This window comes from Pagrus pagrus (genome assembly GCF_965226575.1).
Source record: "Pagrus pagrus genome assembly, chromosome: 19".
In the NCBI taxonomy this organism is placed as follows: domain Eukaryota; kingdom Metazoa; phylum Chordata; class Actinopteri; order Spariformes; family Sparidae; genus Pagrus; species Pagrus pagrus.
The window spans coordinates 9,440,544-9,455,373 of NC_140203.1; the positions used below are offsets into that span (position 1 = coordinate 9,440,544).

Sequence of the window (14,830 nt, forward strand, 5' to 3'; positions counted from 1 at the left end):
AAACACACACAAGGAGAATTATATTTAACACACACAGGCCCTCGATGAGGCGTGACTTTGCTAAATGAGACCCTCACACAGAAATATGCATAAATCATAAACACATACACAAACACACACACATACGCATGCATGCACGAACGCACGCACGCACACACACACACACAAACTCGAAATGGTTAGATGTTGAACGTTAAGACACTTTTAAGTGGCCGCCCACTCCTTTCCATCTCTGAGATTTCCATTTCCATGCAGATGTTGCCTCACAAGCTATAATTGCTTATCTTAGCCAGCTCCAAAAAAAAAGAACAACAAAAGAAAATCACATTCAATCATTCCTCAGTCCTCCAAACCAAAAATCGTGCGAGTGTTCAGAAGTGACTGACAGCTTCACCGGCCCGTTGCTGATTGGTTGACAGGCTGCATCATCACGTAAACATTTAGGGTGGGATGAATTAATTAATTTTCTTTGGGCACAAACAAACTTAAACTTTGCTAGTCAGATGGTTTTAATTCCAGATAACTGTGAATATAATCTGAGAGTTCCTCCCCTGGAAAAAAAAATGGCATCCCTTGAAAGTATAGAAACATATGCTCTACCAACTACAGGCACAAGCTATAGATTATTCATTAAGCTGTCGTATGAACGTAGCTGCATTTGGCACATATATTCAAGCACATTAGTCCTGCATGGTAAAGAACATGGGATGGCCTATAAAGAGGCAAGCCTCAGCTTCATCCTCAGAGGCCAAGCGGAAGGATCTAATTTCCACTGAGAGAGACATACAGTATGTGTTATCTGCAGTATGCTCACAGTAATTACTCCTGTGAAAGCTAACAAGAACATGCCGAGTGCAAAGCACAGACTGGAACTTATATCAGACAGTTTAATCCCCTGGTTGTAAAAAGCAAGTGGCAAAGATAGCAAGACTTTTCATTTGTTCACATACATTATTACGCTGGTGTTACCAATTACGGCGGACGTTTCACAGGAAAAACTGCTCACTATCTATAGAGCGCTGTATAGTTACTGCTAATGCAATCTGAACACTTCTACTGCTGCAGCTTCACATTAGCAGCATTTAACTGGTGAAACGCGAGTTGACCTTTACTATGAAGTGATCACAGGAAACAGAAAGAGTGAGCTTAGCCGCTATCGTTCATCAAAAATGGTCGACAAAACAAGACAATGGTCATTTTAGGCATTTGTTGAACATATCAAATTGACATTAAAACACTGAATTAACTGAGAGGTGTGACTGACCTGTATATGGGATCTTGCATGATCATCATCTTGCTCTCGTCCCATGTCCATTCTTTTCTCTGTGTAAGAGACAAATGGTTGTGATTACACACTGATAAAGCATCTTATAATAAAGAAGTTATACCTTTATCATTACTTAAATGCTAAAACTGATTCTCTTTTGAATTCAACTTTAAGCTGACATTCGTTTCTGGTGCTTACTTTCTAAAAAGGAAAGCGATACCTTTATATATAGTTATATATTCTTTCTTTTGACAGTGTGTCTGCAGTGACCTACCTTCTGTTTCTTCCTCAGCATCACCTTGACTCCATCCACAGACACCACAATGCTGACCTTCTTCTTCTTGATGTTCTTGGCCTTGAATTCATACTAGGAAAACAGAAAAGAAACAGCAGATGAGAACAGCAGTATTATATATTAATAGTATCTCAAACTTCCTGTATGAAATAATAACATCTGTAAAACATTCAGATGATTTGATCGCAGCCGATTACACATAACTGAACAAAAAACGGCTTATAAATCAATCATAATCTTAAAGGAGCTTGGAAACCATTTATTTTATCGTGGCATTGATTTGACAAAATGCGAGGGCTGCAACTGATGATCATTTTCACCATCGATTAATCTGCTCAACACTCATCATCACACAAGACAAACAAAACCAAGAGATCTAAACACTGGAGAGACATTCTCAAGACATTTTGCCTTTAGAAGTTAACATTAAACACTGTGCTGCTGCACATTTGGCTTGCTTTCAGAATTAAGGGCATACGTAGGAACAATCTGTCAGCATTAAAAAATGATCTGCAGCGCACTTTAATCCATCAGCATCTTTAATAGCTTGGCAGCTCACAATAGGAGCACTGATAAAGTCTGATGAATATTTGTAGCCGAGCCAACTATGAAGACCTCCTCTGTAGCTCTCGGATGCCAGTGAAATGAGAGAGGACACTTAAAAAAGCTTGATGAACGACAAAGTTTTACCTTGAATGTAATGAGAAGCAACTTCCCAAAGGTCAAAATAGCAAATTAATTAACATTTAAGTAAAAAAAACCCAGGATGTAGGCTTGACTCCACTCTGTTTGCTGAGTGGTACACAACAGCTGTGTCTGCACTGAGCGACTAACGTGTTTCCATCTCGTCAGCTGGCCGGGCTCTCTGCTCAGGAACTTAGCAAGTCTGGCCTGTCGACTCACATCAGTGTCACTTTTAAACATGATGCAGAGTTCAGCCCTTGTTAGCTACCAGCTATCAGGGCTACAGTAGGACTGCGAGGCCAGAGCCATTTATCGTGTTGCAAAATGCAGTGGTTTGACCCCTGAGCTATGAAGCTGACTTCAAACTGTGGCCTGTACGAGGTCAAATAAGAAGCAACGTGGAAAACAGCTTTCTGGCTTATCACAGAAAACATAATAATAGTTAGCTAAACAGCAGCTGGACAATGAGTTGAAACTCACTATAAAGCTCTAAATCTAAGCGTAGCTGCAGATTCAGGTGATATTTTTCTGTAGGATGATCATTTCAGGCAAAACCTTTTTCTAATCGTCACAATGTTTTCATTGCATTGACTGTTGTGGTTGTTGTCTTTTCAAACATTGTTTGTATTAAAATATATATTATATTTCATTTTCATTTGTTTTCAAGTTATATTCTGCACTAAATCTAACCCGAAAACCTCATCCGGTCCCTCGCCCAAGTCCAGACAAACCCTTTTGCCATATTTTTCTTTAAAAAAAAAAATAAGTAAAAGTTTTGATTATTTTCCGTGGCTTTCCCCAGAAAGCCATACATATCCAGTCTGCAAGAATGACGAGGTTAAGGGAAGAAAAAATACGTTGTTTAAAAGCAAATGGTAAAATGATTGCCACTATGGAGACGAGGGCGAGGGTAAGAATACAAAGACGGGAACATACAGTGGAGGAGGTGAGCAGATAGGAGGAGACAGAAGGAGAGGAGGTGAGGAGACAGCTGTTGTTATGTAAGGACCTCCTGCAAACTGTGACCTTTTCATGCGGCTGCACAATGCTGCCATGGAACAATTAGCTGAGCATTGTGAACAAGTCAAGGCTGACCACACGTGATTTTGAGATAGTTTGGCTTTTATTTGTCTCGTGTGAACATAGGATATGTCCCAACTGTCTGTGAATGTGTAGCACAGACTGCCAGTCACGACTTAAATGATGCAATTTTTGTCACATTGGTTTCCATACCTTCTCCGCTGCTAATTTTCTGCTTGTGTCTATTTGAAATGCCCTGCTCTCCCTGCCCTGGATCCATGGTGATTAAAGTTTCAGTCGCTAATTATACAGAACTGAGTCCTGAGAGAGCTGATTAAATGGAGAATAGGTTTAGAGAGTGAGGGGAGGAAACACACCACAGAGACGGAGCGAGACGCGAGCCAGGGTTTAGAGAGCAGGAATGAAGGACTGCTCTTGCAGCAAAAGGGAAGTGGCATGGTGGTGAGATGAAAGCAATGTCTTCAAGTGTGAAACCAAAAACCAGGCGATGAACGTCATTTATCTCAACTGCAGTGTGCTTAAGAACCAAAGTGCAAAATCCACTGATATTCAGGGTACAGTATTTGCTCTGAGGCAATTGGAAAAAAAGGTGACTGAGCAGAATGATGATTTTCAAACTGCCAAATATGGAAACCCGACACAAAGAAGAGGCAGTAAAAGGTTATCAGACGAGATTAAAATATGACTGAATGATTTAAGTCACAATATTTCCATTTCAATATTTACAATAGGTAAGATTTTTTTCTTTACCCTTCAATCAACTGGTACATAAAGAGAAGAGGGAAGCGTTCCCTGCCTTTACCTCAAATAAGCTGGTGAATAAATCAAAAATGTCTTTTACTCTTCAATCCCTTATCTATCCCTCTCCCATAGCTATGAGATACGCCCCAGAGTTGGTGAGCTTTTGGTTCATAGATATCATGTCTGAGACTTTCCATACATTGATAAAAACAGAAACTGTCAAACTGCTGCCTTCAATGCATCTGAAGAATTTCACAAAACACATCTTTCTTCATTTTTGTGTCATTACAGCGGAAAATTTGAGTGTATGGTTGTGACAGTGTGTAATCAATGATCCCTACGTAATCACCCATTACTTACTATGGGATAATATGGGTTTTACTCAGTGTTCTAATTTGCTCTATTGACTTTATTTAATTGGTGCTCCAAAACAGGAAAAATGCATCCGGAAAAAAATATATATATATTTTTTAATATATATTAATGTTGTTTATCCAAAATTGTGCAGGAAGACTCATTGGGATTATCTTGACTGTGTGTTAAAACGTGGTTACGTTTGCCATATTCGTCCAAAAAAACACATATCTTCTTGGATTTGAAGATGAATTGTTTGCATGTTCAGTTGCTTTGTTGTCTTTTTCTTCTCTATCTTTTTGCTGTTTTTGTCATCATTAATCCTGAGCACTACAATCAAAACAGATCAATTTCTTCCATATTTCCCCATCAAGTGTTTTACATTTTCCAAATGCTAATACAAGAACTGCAACTATTAATAGTCGATCAACAGAAAATGTATTGACAAATACTTTAATAATGAATGATCAAGAGTTTTTGCCATTTTCTTAAGCAAAAATGCAAAATATTCTATAGTTGCACCTTCTACATTGTGAGGATTTGCTTGTTTTTACCAGCTTTATGTTTTTTTATGATGATTTTTATTGTAGCTGTTTAACTGTAAATATCTAGTTTAGTATGTATCTAGTTTTTTTTTTTTTTATCATTATTTTCTGACATTTTATACCAAATAAAGAAGTGATTGACCAAGATTAGGTCTTAATAGGCTTAATCAATAATGAAAATAATAGTATAGTTAGTTATTAGCAGCCATGGCTTATATAGGCTAATCAATAATGCTCAGGGCAGGGATTGGTCCAAGGTGTGTATGTATGCATGTGTGTGTGTGTGTGTGTGTGTGTGTGTGTGTGTGTGTGTGTGTGTGTGTGTGTGTGTGTGTAACATCAGTGGATCAATCAAGAAGACTGTGTAACTAGTTAGCTTATTCAAAAATACTGCTAAATTAAACATAGCTTAAACTTATGGCTAAATTAATCTTGTTTAGCCAGCAAACATTTATACACAGAACTGCACGAACAATTGCATGTGTTACTCATTCATATAGGCTACTATACTGCATACTGCTTCAGAACCATCAAATCAACTCTTGTAACAATAGCTATAAAAAAATAAAGCACTTTAAATGGCAAGCCGAGGCTAACAAAGTTAGCTAGCTATGAGCCCAAATGCTCACAGCCTGACCCAAAGTTTTAGGGCGCCGGATCCAAAAACTTGCTGGCAACACCAATGAGAGAGGGTATAAAGAAAAAAAACCAACACAAGCACTTTCCATAAATAGATGAGCTACACACTACGAAGGCTACAACACACAACCTTTCTCAATACCTTTGCTAACACATCAGTGTCATAAAACACACAGCTCCTGTATAATTCAGTTTATGCCAGGATTCTGGTGAAGCAAAATGGGATTTTGCAACTTCATTCAAAATATGAAATTTTAATATTTTCTTTGCTTAAGTGCCAAGTGTTGTGAAATATTCACGCTTTTAATGCACTTGCATTGTTATGGTTTTCCTGTTACCGACAACAGGACAAAACAATTAAAAGCTTGTGACACGCGTTCCCTGAGGCCTCAACATGTCCGGTTAGAAAACTTTCAGTACAGCATGAAAATATTTCTGAGACTACAGATTCTGACACTTTCTGAATTATGCTAGAGAAATTAAGGAGGGCACAGTTGAAGGAATAACACATGAGCTCTCGTGTATGACTCATATGTGGATTGAGCGGGCGTGCAGAGGATACGAGCTTTAAGTTCTCAGAAGCACTCTTCAAAGATTTGTCTTAGCACCTTAAAACTGTGACTCTGATTCTGACTGCGAGTGTTGCAGGGCTACAGCAGCGTTCAAGCTTAAAGCAAACCCTAGTGAGAGCAGTTATTCCAAATCTCTCTCCGTCTGGATGTGTGCATTTAAGCCTTCAGACTCATCAGTCTTTCCAGACAGCGGAACAAATTTCAGCCTGCGTTCTTCTCTGCAATCTATTATGAAAGTGTCAGACAGAATAGTGACGGCTGTTGCTGTGTGCGACAAAATGAAGGAAGGGAAAGCCGGCTCTCGGGAGAATTTCTGAACCCAGTTCAATAAATTTTGCTGCTTTAATACAGACGTGCAACATATTACAGCATCAGACCAGAGGAGACAAGAGGCCATTCACTTTTTATTAGCAATAACAGAGGAAGCCAAGATAATAGAATGTGATGTGACAGTTTCTTTTAGTGGCATGAATAACTAACAAAGCTCAACCATAATGACATAACATCTTCCAAATCAGCTCTAAGCTTCTTTGAGACCTCAATTTATGATTATCAGATTAATTGTGATGGCTGTGGAATAAGAGTTGGCTTAAATCTATGTTTTATCTCAACAACTAGTGGATTGATTACCATTAAATTATTTCATGCATGGTCCCCACAGGATGAATCCTTCTAGATTTAATGATCCTCTGACTTTTCCTCTAGCACCACCGTGAGGTTTAACATTTGTGGTTTCAAGTTAAATGTCTCAACAACTATGAGATGGATTGTAATATAATCTTTTACACACATTCGTGTTCTCCTCAGGATTAATTGTACTAATTTCCCTTAACCTTTCATAGCACCATCATCAGGTCAAAACTGTAATTTGTTAAAAACTTTATTCCCAAATATCAGCAAAATTGCAATTACACTTACATGGTCAACATGGAGATGATTAGCCATTAGATCGTTGACATTTTACCAACTAAACATCTCTTAATCGTCTCTATAAACAAACTTCATCAGGGTTGCATGACCTTCACCACCACTCAGCTTCTTACTCCAGTATACTATACACACTTTTCTATAAATTGCTCAATATACAAGTTAGAATTTGAATAGTTTGCAAATAAAGTCTGCATGTAAAGGTGGGCTAGTGACTTGATGAGTCTCCATGTTCAATGTAATGATATTTAATGTCCCCAACAACATCTGTAGTCTCATTCAGCCATTCATTGTTAGGGACCATGTTTTTAAAGACACGTAAAGGCTTTGTAATTCACATGAGGGGGATTTACTGATGTAGTTTATGTCATAAAACAAAACACCTTTTGCAGAAAACTCATTCAAAACACCCACTGACTTCAAGACGAGGGAATTGGAAGTACAAGTACTGGTTTTAGGACTCATTCCTGTGGCACTGACAAACCAAACAATTTTAAAATCATGATTCCAAGATAAATTAAGACCTAACCCCGTCCACATACCATGATGGATAAAGAGGCCTGAGTCTCAGAGCAAACTGTAGAGGACGACCGTTTGGTTATTAAGGGTGTCTCCAATGTTATAACGCTGTCGTCCTCCTTCCTGTAGAGACTGTAGTTCTAGGAACAGAGCTCTGAGTCATTATATGGAAGCAGCTGATACTGTAAATAAACCTTCTGGGCTCTGAAAGGTACCTGTCAACAAGCTCCTAATGAAAGTCCTTCAGTTAATGTCATTTGGTTCATGCTTGAAAGTCTGACTTGAGAGAATCTTAAAGGGAAAGGTTAGAAAAGGTCACTTTTTTTTTCTCCTCCTGCTTTTCATGGATATTTTTAGAGTGAATTAATGTGCAGGATTAGGTTTTGCAAACCAAATCATGGAATAAGAAATTATGGGCAACCCCCCACTCCCGTTGGCTGATCCTGAAAAGCAGAGGAATGTGGGGTGCATTGTGGGTCATTGATGCTCCCCTGTAGTACCATTGATTCCATACAGGAGTACACAATAGGCCCTATAGATCGCAACCTAGCAACCCCTTCATTACAATTCTCAGGATTTGGGGAGTTCCAAGGAATTTCACGTCTTTTTTCCCCGATCGGGTACACAAAGAGACGACTGTTGGGAGCAGAACTGAGCTGAGAAACACAACAGCTGTCCAAGCAGCCTGGCATTTAATGTGAAAAGACACTTCTTGGAAATCAAAGTAGCAGGAAACAATTTGAAATAAAATTAGCACATTTCTTTTCTGTTATACTCCAACTGTGAGTGCTAATTTTTCACTTGTTTTGGCAACCAGGCAGCTGCTTCTCACAATGTCCCATTAATTTAACAAAGAGTCTTGAGCTTTAATCACTGCTGCTCAACTAGCCTCTCACCCTGCGAGCGGTATTTTTCAGACAGGCCTCTCAGCCTCGCAGCCAAACGGGGAGGACGGAGTGACTCCCCTGACGCTGGAGAGGCCCAAACCTCCGGAGCGAACTGGCACGTCTCATCATTAGTCAGCAGCACTGTGATAAGGGAGCAATTACCTCAACAGTCGCCACGGACGACGACCTTGGCCTAGATCTGCGACGGACTGGAGATTGTGTTTGTGCACGCTGGTAGTGTTATGTGTAAAATAAAAAAGAAAGAAAGAATAAGATATGAGAGCTGGATAGCCAGACACATTTTTTGAGTGTGTGTCTTCTTGAATTTAGATGCTTGCTGGTGCCTGTCTCTGCCCACACGAGCGCTTTCCGCCTGAGTGCAGATATTATCGATTGGACTCCCGGGCTCAAGTCTGTTGGCAGCCTCCAGTGAGCAGCAGCAGCAGTCTGGTCCTCAGGAGACAGGGTGCTAAGAGGAATCAGCCCGCTCACAGGGCTGCTTAACGAAGGCTTCTGCATGACAGCACGGTTACACGCAAGACTGCAATTTACTGCAAGGGTATAGAACAACTGAGGCTTTTATTGTGAAATACACTTTTTCCAGTAGTTTCTAGTTTTGATTGAAGAGCTTGGTTTTTGTTGTCATATTTTGTGGGTTTTTTTCTAGCTTGTTTATTCTTGATTTCAGTGGTAAACTCCTGGAAGATAAATAAGCAACCACAGCTGGCACTGACACTGCACCAGCTCCATCTGGGAGCTGCAGCTGTGACTCTTTATATAAATGACTTTCATTACTTTGCACCGCAAGTGTGTTTATAGTGGCTGACAGACAATATTGATCAATCCTGGCTCGTGTTAATACGTCTGGACAGAGGCATTGAAGGAATCAGAGCCGACGATCTCTGGGCAGCCATTACACCAGACCATGTGGTACACTTAATTGATCATCGTTAGGTCCTTCAAACTCAAATTAAAGCAGCAAGGTCAGACAGAAACGTTGCCACGGATGAAAACTCGTGGGATGAGTCAACCCGTTCCTTTGGAGAAGAATCAACTCCACTTGAAGCGGGCTTGTCAGAGGAAAACAGCTAAGGCCCCAGAGCGGGCCCGGGCAGGCACTCCTTGAGTGTTGGCGCCCTTGCAGTGAGAATGGACCCACGCCTGAGTGACTCACTGACAGGCACAGTGAAAGGACAGCCAGTCCCAGAGCGCTGACGGCGGCTACTCAGGGTTAGTCACATGGGACGTAGAGGAAATACAAAGGAACAACCTGAGCATGCCAAACACTCAGGCAGAAGGTGCTCAAGGATACACTCAAAGTATGAACATCCACATGTGCACTCAGGAAGAAACCACAATAATTATATATATATATATATATATGTGCTGTCCCAGAATGTTAACATTATTTCACAACTTACAAAAATTCAAAGTGATGTAACACTGACTTATAATCTCATCTGTGACGTCGATATGTTTCAAATGCATAAGTACACCTGCAGCCTCCAGCCTGACACAGAAAATATCATCGTAATCCTCTTCAAAATTATTCCACTTGAAGACAGCGTCTCCTTCAGAAGTAAATCTGAGTCACAAGAAGCTCCAGTGAAATTAACAACAATGAGCCACAAATTGTGAGTAGATTTGCCAGGAAGCAAGATTTTAAATCATCTCAGAAAATGACTCAGTTTCAATGAATACAATAATTAGCATTAGGATAATTATTATGATGTGTATTATCATTAGTTAAAACAATCCTAAAAGAGTTTGTTGAACAAATGCTTTTTATAATCTCACAAAATAACAAGTCCTGACAGACATGAACCTTGATAGAAACTTGAAATCAAGTCATTTGGTCCGAGTTTCAAGTCCTAAGTCATTTGGTCCGAATCTAAAGTAAATCCAAAGTCATTTGGTCCGAATCTAAAGCAAGTCCCAAGTCATTTGGTCCGAATCTAAAGCAAGTCCCAAGTCATTTGGTCAGAGTCTCAAGTAAGTCCCAAGTCATTTGGTCCGAATCTAAAGCAAGTCCCAAGTCATTTGGTCAGAGTCTCAAGTAAGTCCCAAGTCATTTGGTCCGAATCTAAAGCAAGTCCCAAGTCATTTGGTCAGAGTCTCAAGTAAGTCCCAAGTCATTTGGTCCGAATCTAAAGCAAGTCCCAAGTCATTTGGTCAGAGTCTAAGGTAAGTCCCAAGTCATTTGGTCCGAATCTAAAGTAAGTCCCAAGTCATTTGGTCGAGTCTCAAGTCCCAAGTCATTTGGTCAGAGTCTAAGGTAAGTCCCAAGTCATTTGGTCAGAGTCTAAAGTAAGTCCTAAGTCATTTGGTCCGAATCTAAAGTAAGTCCCAAGTCATTTGGTCTGAGTCTCAAGTCCCAAGTCATTTGGTCCGAGTCTCAAGTCCCAAGTCATTTGGTCAGAGTCTAAGGTAAGTCCCAAGTCATTTGGTCAGAGTCTAAAGTAAGTCCTAAGTCATTTGGTCAGAGTCTAAAGAAAGTCCCAAGTCATTTGGTCAGAGTCTCAAGTCCCAAGTCATTTGGTCCAGTCTCAAGTCCCAAGTCATTTGGTCTGAGTCTCAAGTCCCAAGTCATTTGGTCCGAGTCTCAAGTCCCAAGTCATTTGGTCAGAGTCTAAGGTAAGTCCCAAGTCATTTGGTCAGAGTCTAAAGTAAGTCCTAAGTCATTTGGTCAGAGTCTAAAGAAAGTCCCAAGTCATTTGGTCAGAGTCTAAACTCAATTCAAGCTAAGTCAAGTCTCTTCACCTCCCAAAGATTCTGCAGTCTTACCTGCAGTTTTCGATCTTTATAAAGAGAGAAGACAAGGAAATAGTTCCTGTCTAATAATCATTTTATTGGCCGATGTATGTAGCTGGTTCAAAAAGTATGACAATGAATTGTGTTTGTAACATAATTGATAATCACTGAAATAATATTTTAAAACACTTAACTTAAAACATCAAAAGAACAAAGACAAGTCACCCAAGTCCTCCTGTCTCAAGTTAAGTCAAGTCCCAAGTTTTTAACCTCCAAGTCCAAACTGAGTCTCGCGTCATTTATTTTCTGTCAAGTCAAGTTACAAGTCATCAAAACAGTGAGTCCAAGCCCACATCACAACGACTTAAGGGTCATATCAGTCCACAGCAGTGATGCACGCCTCTGTTTTCTAAAGCTTGTAAATAGCTGTATATCATTTATAAAGTGCTTCACTGGCTCAACAAGCGAGGCTGTCTGGGAATCATTTAGTATTCATCCAGCCAAGAGTATAAAGTATACAATATAAAGTCTTTTTGGCGGCGGTTCGTGTGTCTCGCACATTTTTTTTCAAAGACCAATCAAAACAAACTGTTGTCTAGATGCGAACATGCTGGCAAGTAAATTTTAAAAAGCATTCTGCAGCAAGAGGTTAACACAGGGACCGTGGTGATTAAGAGATGCTGAGCGTGCCTCTGTCCGATGCAGTCGTCTGGCAAAGCAGCAGTCAGAGTAATAGGATTACTGAGACGAACGCTGTCAGATCACAAACCTGAAAATCCCAGCACCCAGTGCAGGGGGGGCCACACATCACCGATCTACATGCAAATACTTTAAAAATAGTCCAAAAATACTGTGTTTATGTTACTTTATAGTCAACATGTGGAGTAGTAGTGAGGGCAGAAGCAGAGTCTACACTTTGAGGGTTTTGAATAGAGACATGTTTAACATCCAGCTAATAAATAAAGCCTTACATCAGTCTAAAAATTATCATATTTTCCAAATGTCTTATATCAGGAGAAATTACCCTTCAGTGCATAAAACACAAAGAGAATTATAATAACCTAGACTAACCTGGATATATTACGTACATACATATCTGTTGCCAACCTGTAGCTCTACATGTCCACCATCACAAACACAAATGTGAATGGACAGGACACTGGGGAGCCTACAGCTGGTGTGAGGGGTGAAAATAAACCAGGGAAAACAAGAAAGTAGGTGACTAACCATTTACTAAAACAATGTAAGGTCTGAGGCCAAATACAACTGCCTGATTAACCACATGTTAACCCTGTTTCAGGGGGTTAAACGTGGGGTGCCATCTGTGCCTCACATGCAAACATGCCCCTCGGAAGAGGCTTTAGGAGTGTGTGAGAGCTTTGAAAGCTCAGTCATGAGTAGCCCAAATCCTTGTCTGAGAGGACCGAGACAGCTCGTCATGCAGGCGACAACAGAAGGTTGTGCAAAGTGTGTCACTACACTGCACTCATTGATGACAGCCACCTCCTCTCTACTCCCAGTTTTCCCACTCGCTGACTTGTTCCTTCCAGTTGTCAAGGTAAATATGCATTCACACCCAGGAGAAGTGCTAAAATCATGGCACACCTACAAAATATGTGGAAAAAAGGCAAAGTTAGCTTTTTTCATTTGTTGGCCCTGTATCACTGAGGCTCTTTGAGTCACAGTGAGCAATGCACCGCAGCAGATTAGAGGTAATCATATAGATCAAAAGCTTTTCGTGCAGAATCAAAGGAGATGAGCAGTTGTTAGTATGGAGTCAAGATCAGTGTGCTATTTTCGTGATAACACCCAAAACCAAGATGTAAGGGTCTACAGTCGTAACTGCTCTGTGGGGCTTAACTTGCTAATATAAACACGCTAACACGCTCATAACGACAATGTTAGCATGTTAACATTTGCTGATCAGCAACAACAAGTACAGCTGAGGCTGACGAGAATGTAATTAGTTTTGCAGGTATAAAGGTTAAAGGGTAACTCCACCAATTCTACAAATTAACATGTGTTAACAAGTCTTGGGGAGAGCTACTGCATATGTGAAAACAAGTAGTATAAGAGAGTTTTGTGGCTCCAGAGGAAACTGCATTAAATTGGATACATTTCTTCCAGTGATGTCACTCACTGGCTAAGTTGCATTGTGGGTAATGTAGGAGCCAGATTTTGAAAAGGAAGAAGAATTCCTGGAATAAAAAATGGGGATATCTCTGGTTCCACTATAAGGATTTTGATCAATTACTGTCCACAGTGAGTCCAACATTATTATAGGAGGCGCCTATTATGCAACTGTGTGACATCACGAGAGGCAATTTATAAGATCACATGCAGCTTCCTCACATATGCAGTAGTGCTCCCCAAGACCTGTAAACACACTTTAATGTGTAACATCGATGGTGTCATTGAAGCCTGTTTCAACTACATTTCAGTTTCTTATTTGGAAAGTGAAACCTAGGATGTGACAGGAGGGTTTTAAGTTTTGCTACATATTCAGGACATTTAGTTCATGGATGTTGACCAAACCTTCAAGGATGTTTCGCTTGTAATAATAGAGTCCAAACGTTACAAGTTTGGTGACAGAGATCTCTTTGTTTCATAGCAACTGTAACTGTGACCAAATATTGTTTAATAAGGTTAGTTCAGTAATACTTTTAGCTGGGATAATGGAACAACACAGTCCTGTATTAGTTTGATGAATCTCATGTAGGTGATGGCACAGGGAGAAAGAAACAAGCAGGCAGACAGAGATCTGAGGAGCACAGGCTTCATCTTAACCCCCGAATGCACACAGAAAGTGAGAGAGCAGACACTAAAATCCAAGTGGGATCAAATTATTCAAAGGAAGCACAAGAAAAAAGTACAAAGTTTGGGAAATTGAGACTCTGTTCCAAAAATATGCTAATGCCTCCAGTGCATATGATTAGACAGCTTATGGGCTGTCTCCTCCCTCATTATCTATTCAGGTTTTCTGCCCTGATGGCTCGATGCAAGTGGAGATAACAATGAATGCTGAGAAACAGTTTCCCAAACTTTCAGTGCAGAGCAGTGTGTTATATAAACAATACTTAAGTTAATCAAACAGCACACATTCCTCCTGTGTCTGACTTTATTTGATCTGTTAAAAACCTACACCGCCTCTGTGATTGACGTTAATGACAGGAGTTTGACAGGCAGGGACATGGTCCTCTGTGAGACCGAGACGTTGTTAATCTGAGTGACAGTCTCATTAGCCTTGTCATTTGGACAGCAGAGAGTTTGTTATCTTGTTAGCGTCTGAGAGGACGGCAGAGTTCTGAGGATGAGCAGCAGCAGTTTATTCACATCATTTATCCAATTAGAGTCTAACGGGGCAACCGTTGTGTCCCTAATGGACCAAAGCAAAAAACACAATATTATTGACAAGTCTTGGATTCCTAAAAACATCCGTGAACCTTTAGTGGAATTTTACAGATAAAATGAGTGTTTCAACAGAAAGACAAAGTGATAAATTGTAGATAATGAGTGTAGTGATCCACTTCTTTACTATCAACAGTTTTGATTATCGCATTCACAAGTATGGGACTGATGGACAAATGGACAACCCGAGACATAGTGGT

General features: G+C 40.1%; 1 protein-coding gene across 2 annotated transcripts in view; it reads right to left on the reverse strand.

Annotated features, from left to right (window-relative positions):
• Positions 1–14,830, reverse strand: part of LOC311275246 (carboxyl-terminal PDZ ligand of neuronal nitric oxide synthase protein) — a 51,244-nt gene that overhangs the window by 23,919 nt on the left and 12,495 nt on the right. For both annotated transcript variants that reach the window (XM_084383606.1, XM_084383607.1), the window contains exons 3-4: positions 1,542–1,634; positions 1,265–1,323 (exon numbers count right to left, since the gene is read on the reverse strand). In XM_084383606.1, coding sequence (XP_084239732.1) covers positions 1,265–1,323; positions 1,542–1,634 — 152 coding nt within the window. The remainder of the gene's footprint in view (positions 1–1,264; positions 1,324–1,541; positions 1,635–14,830) is intronic.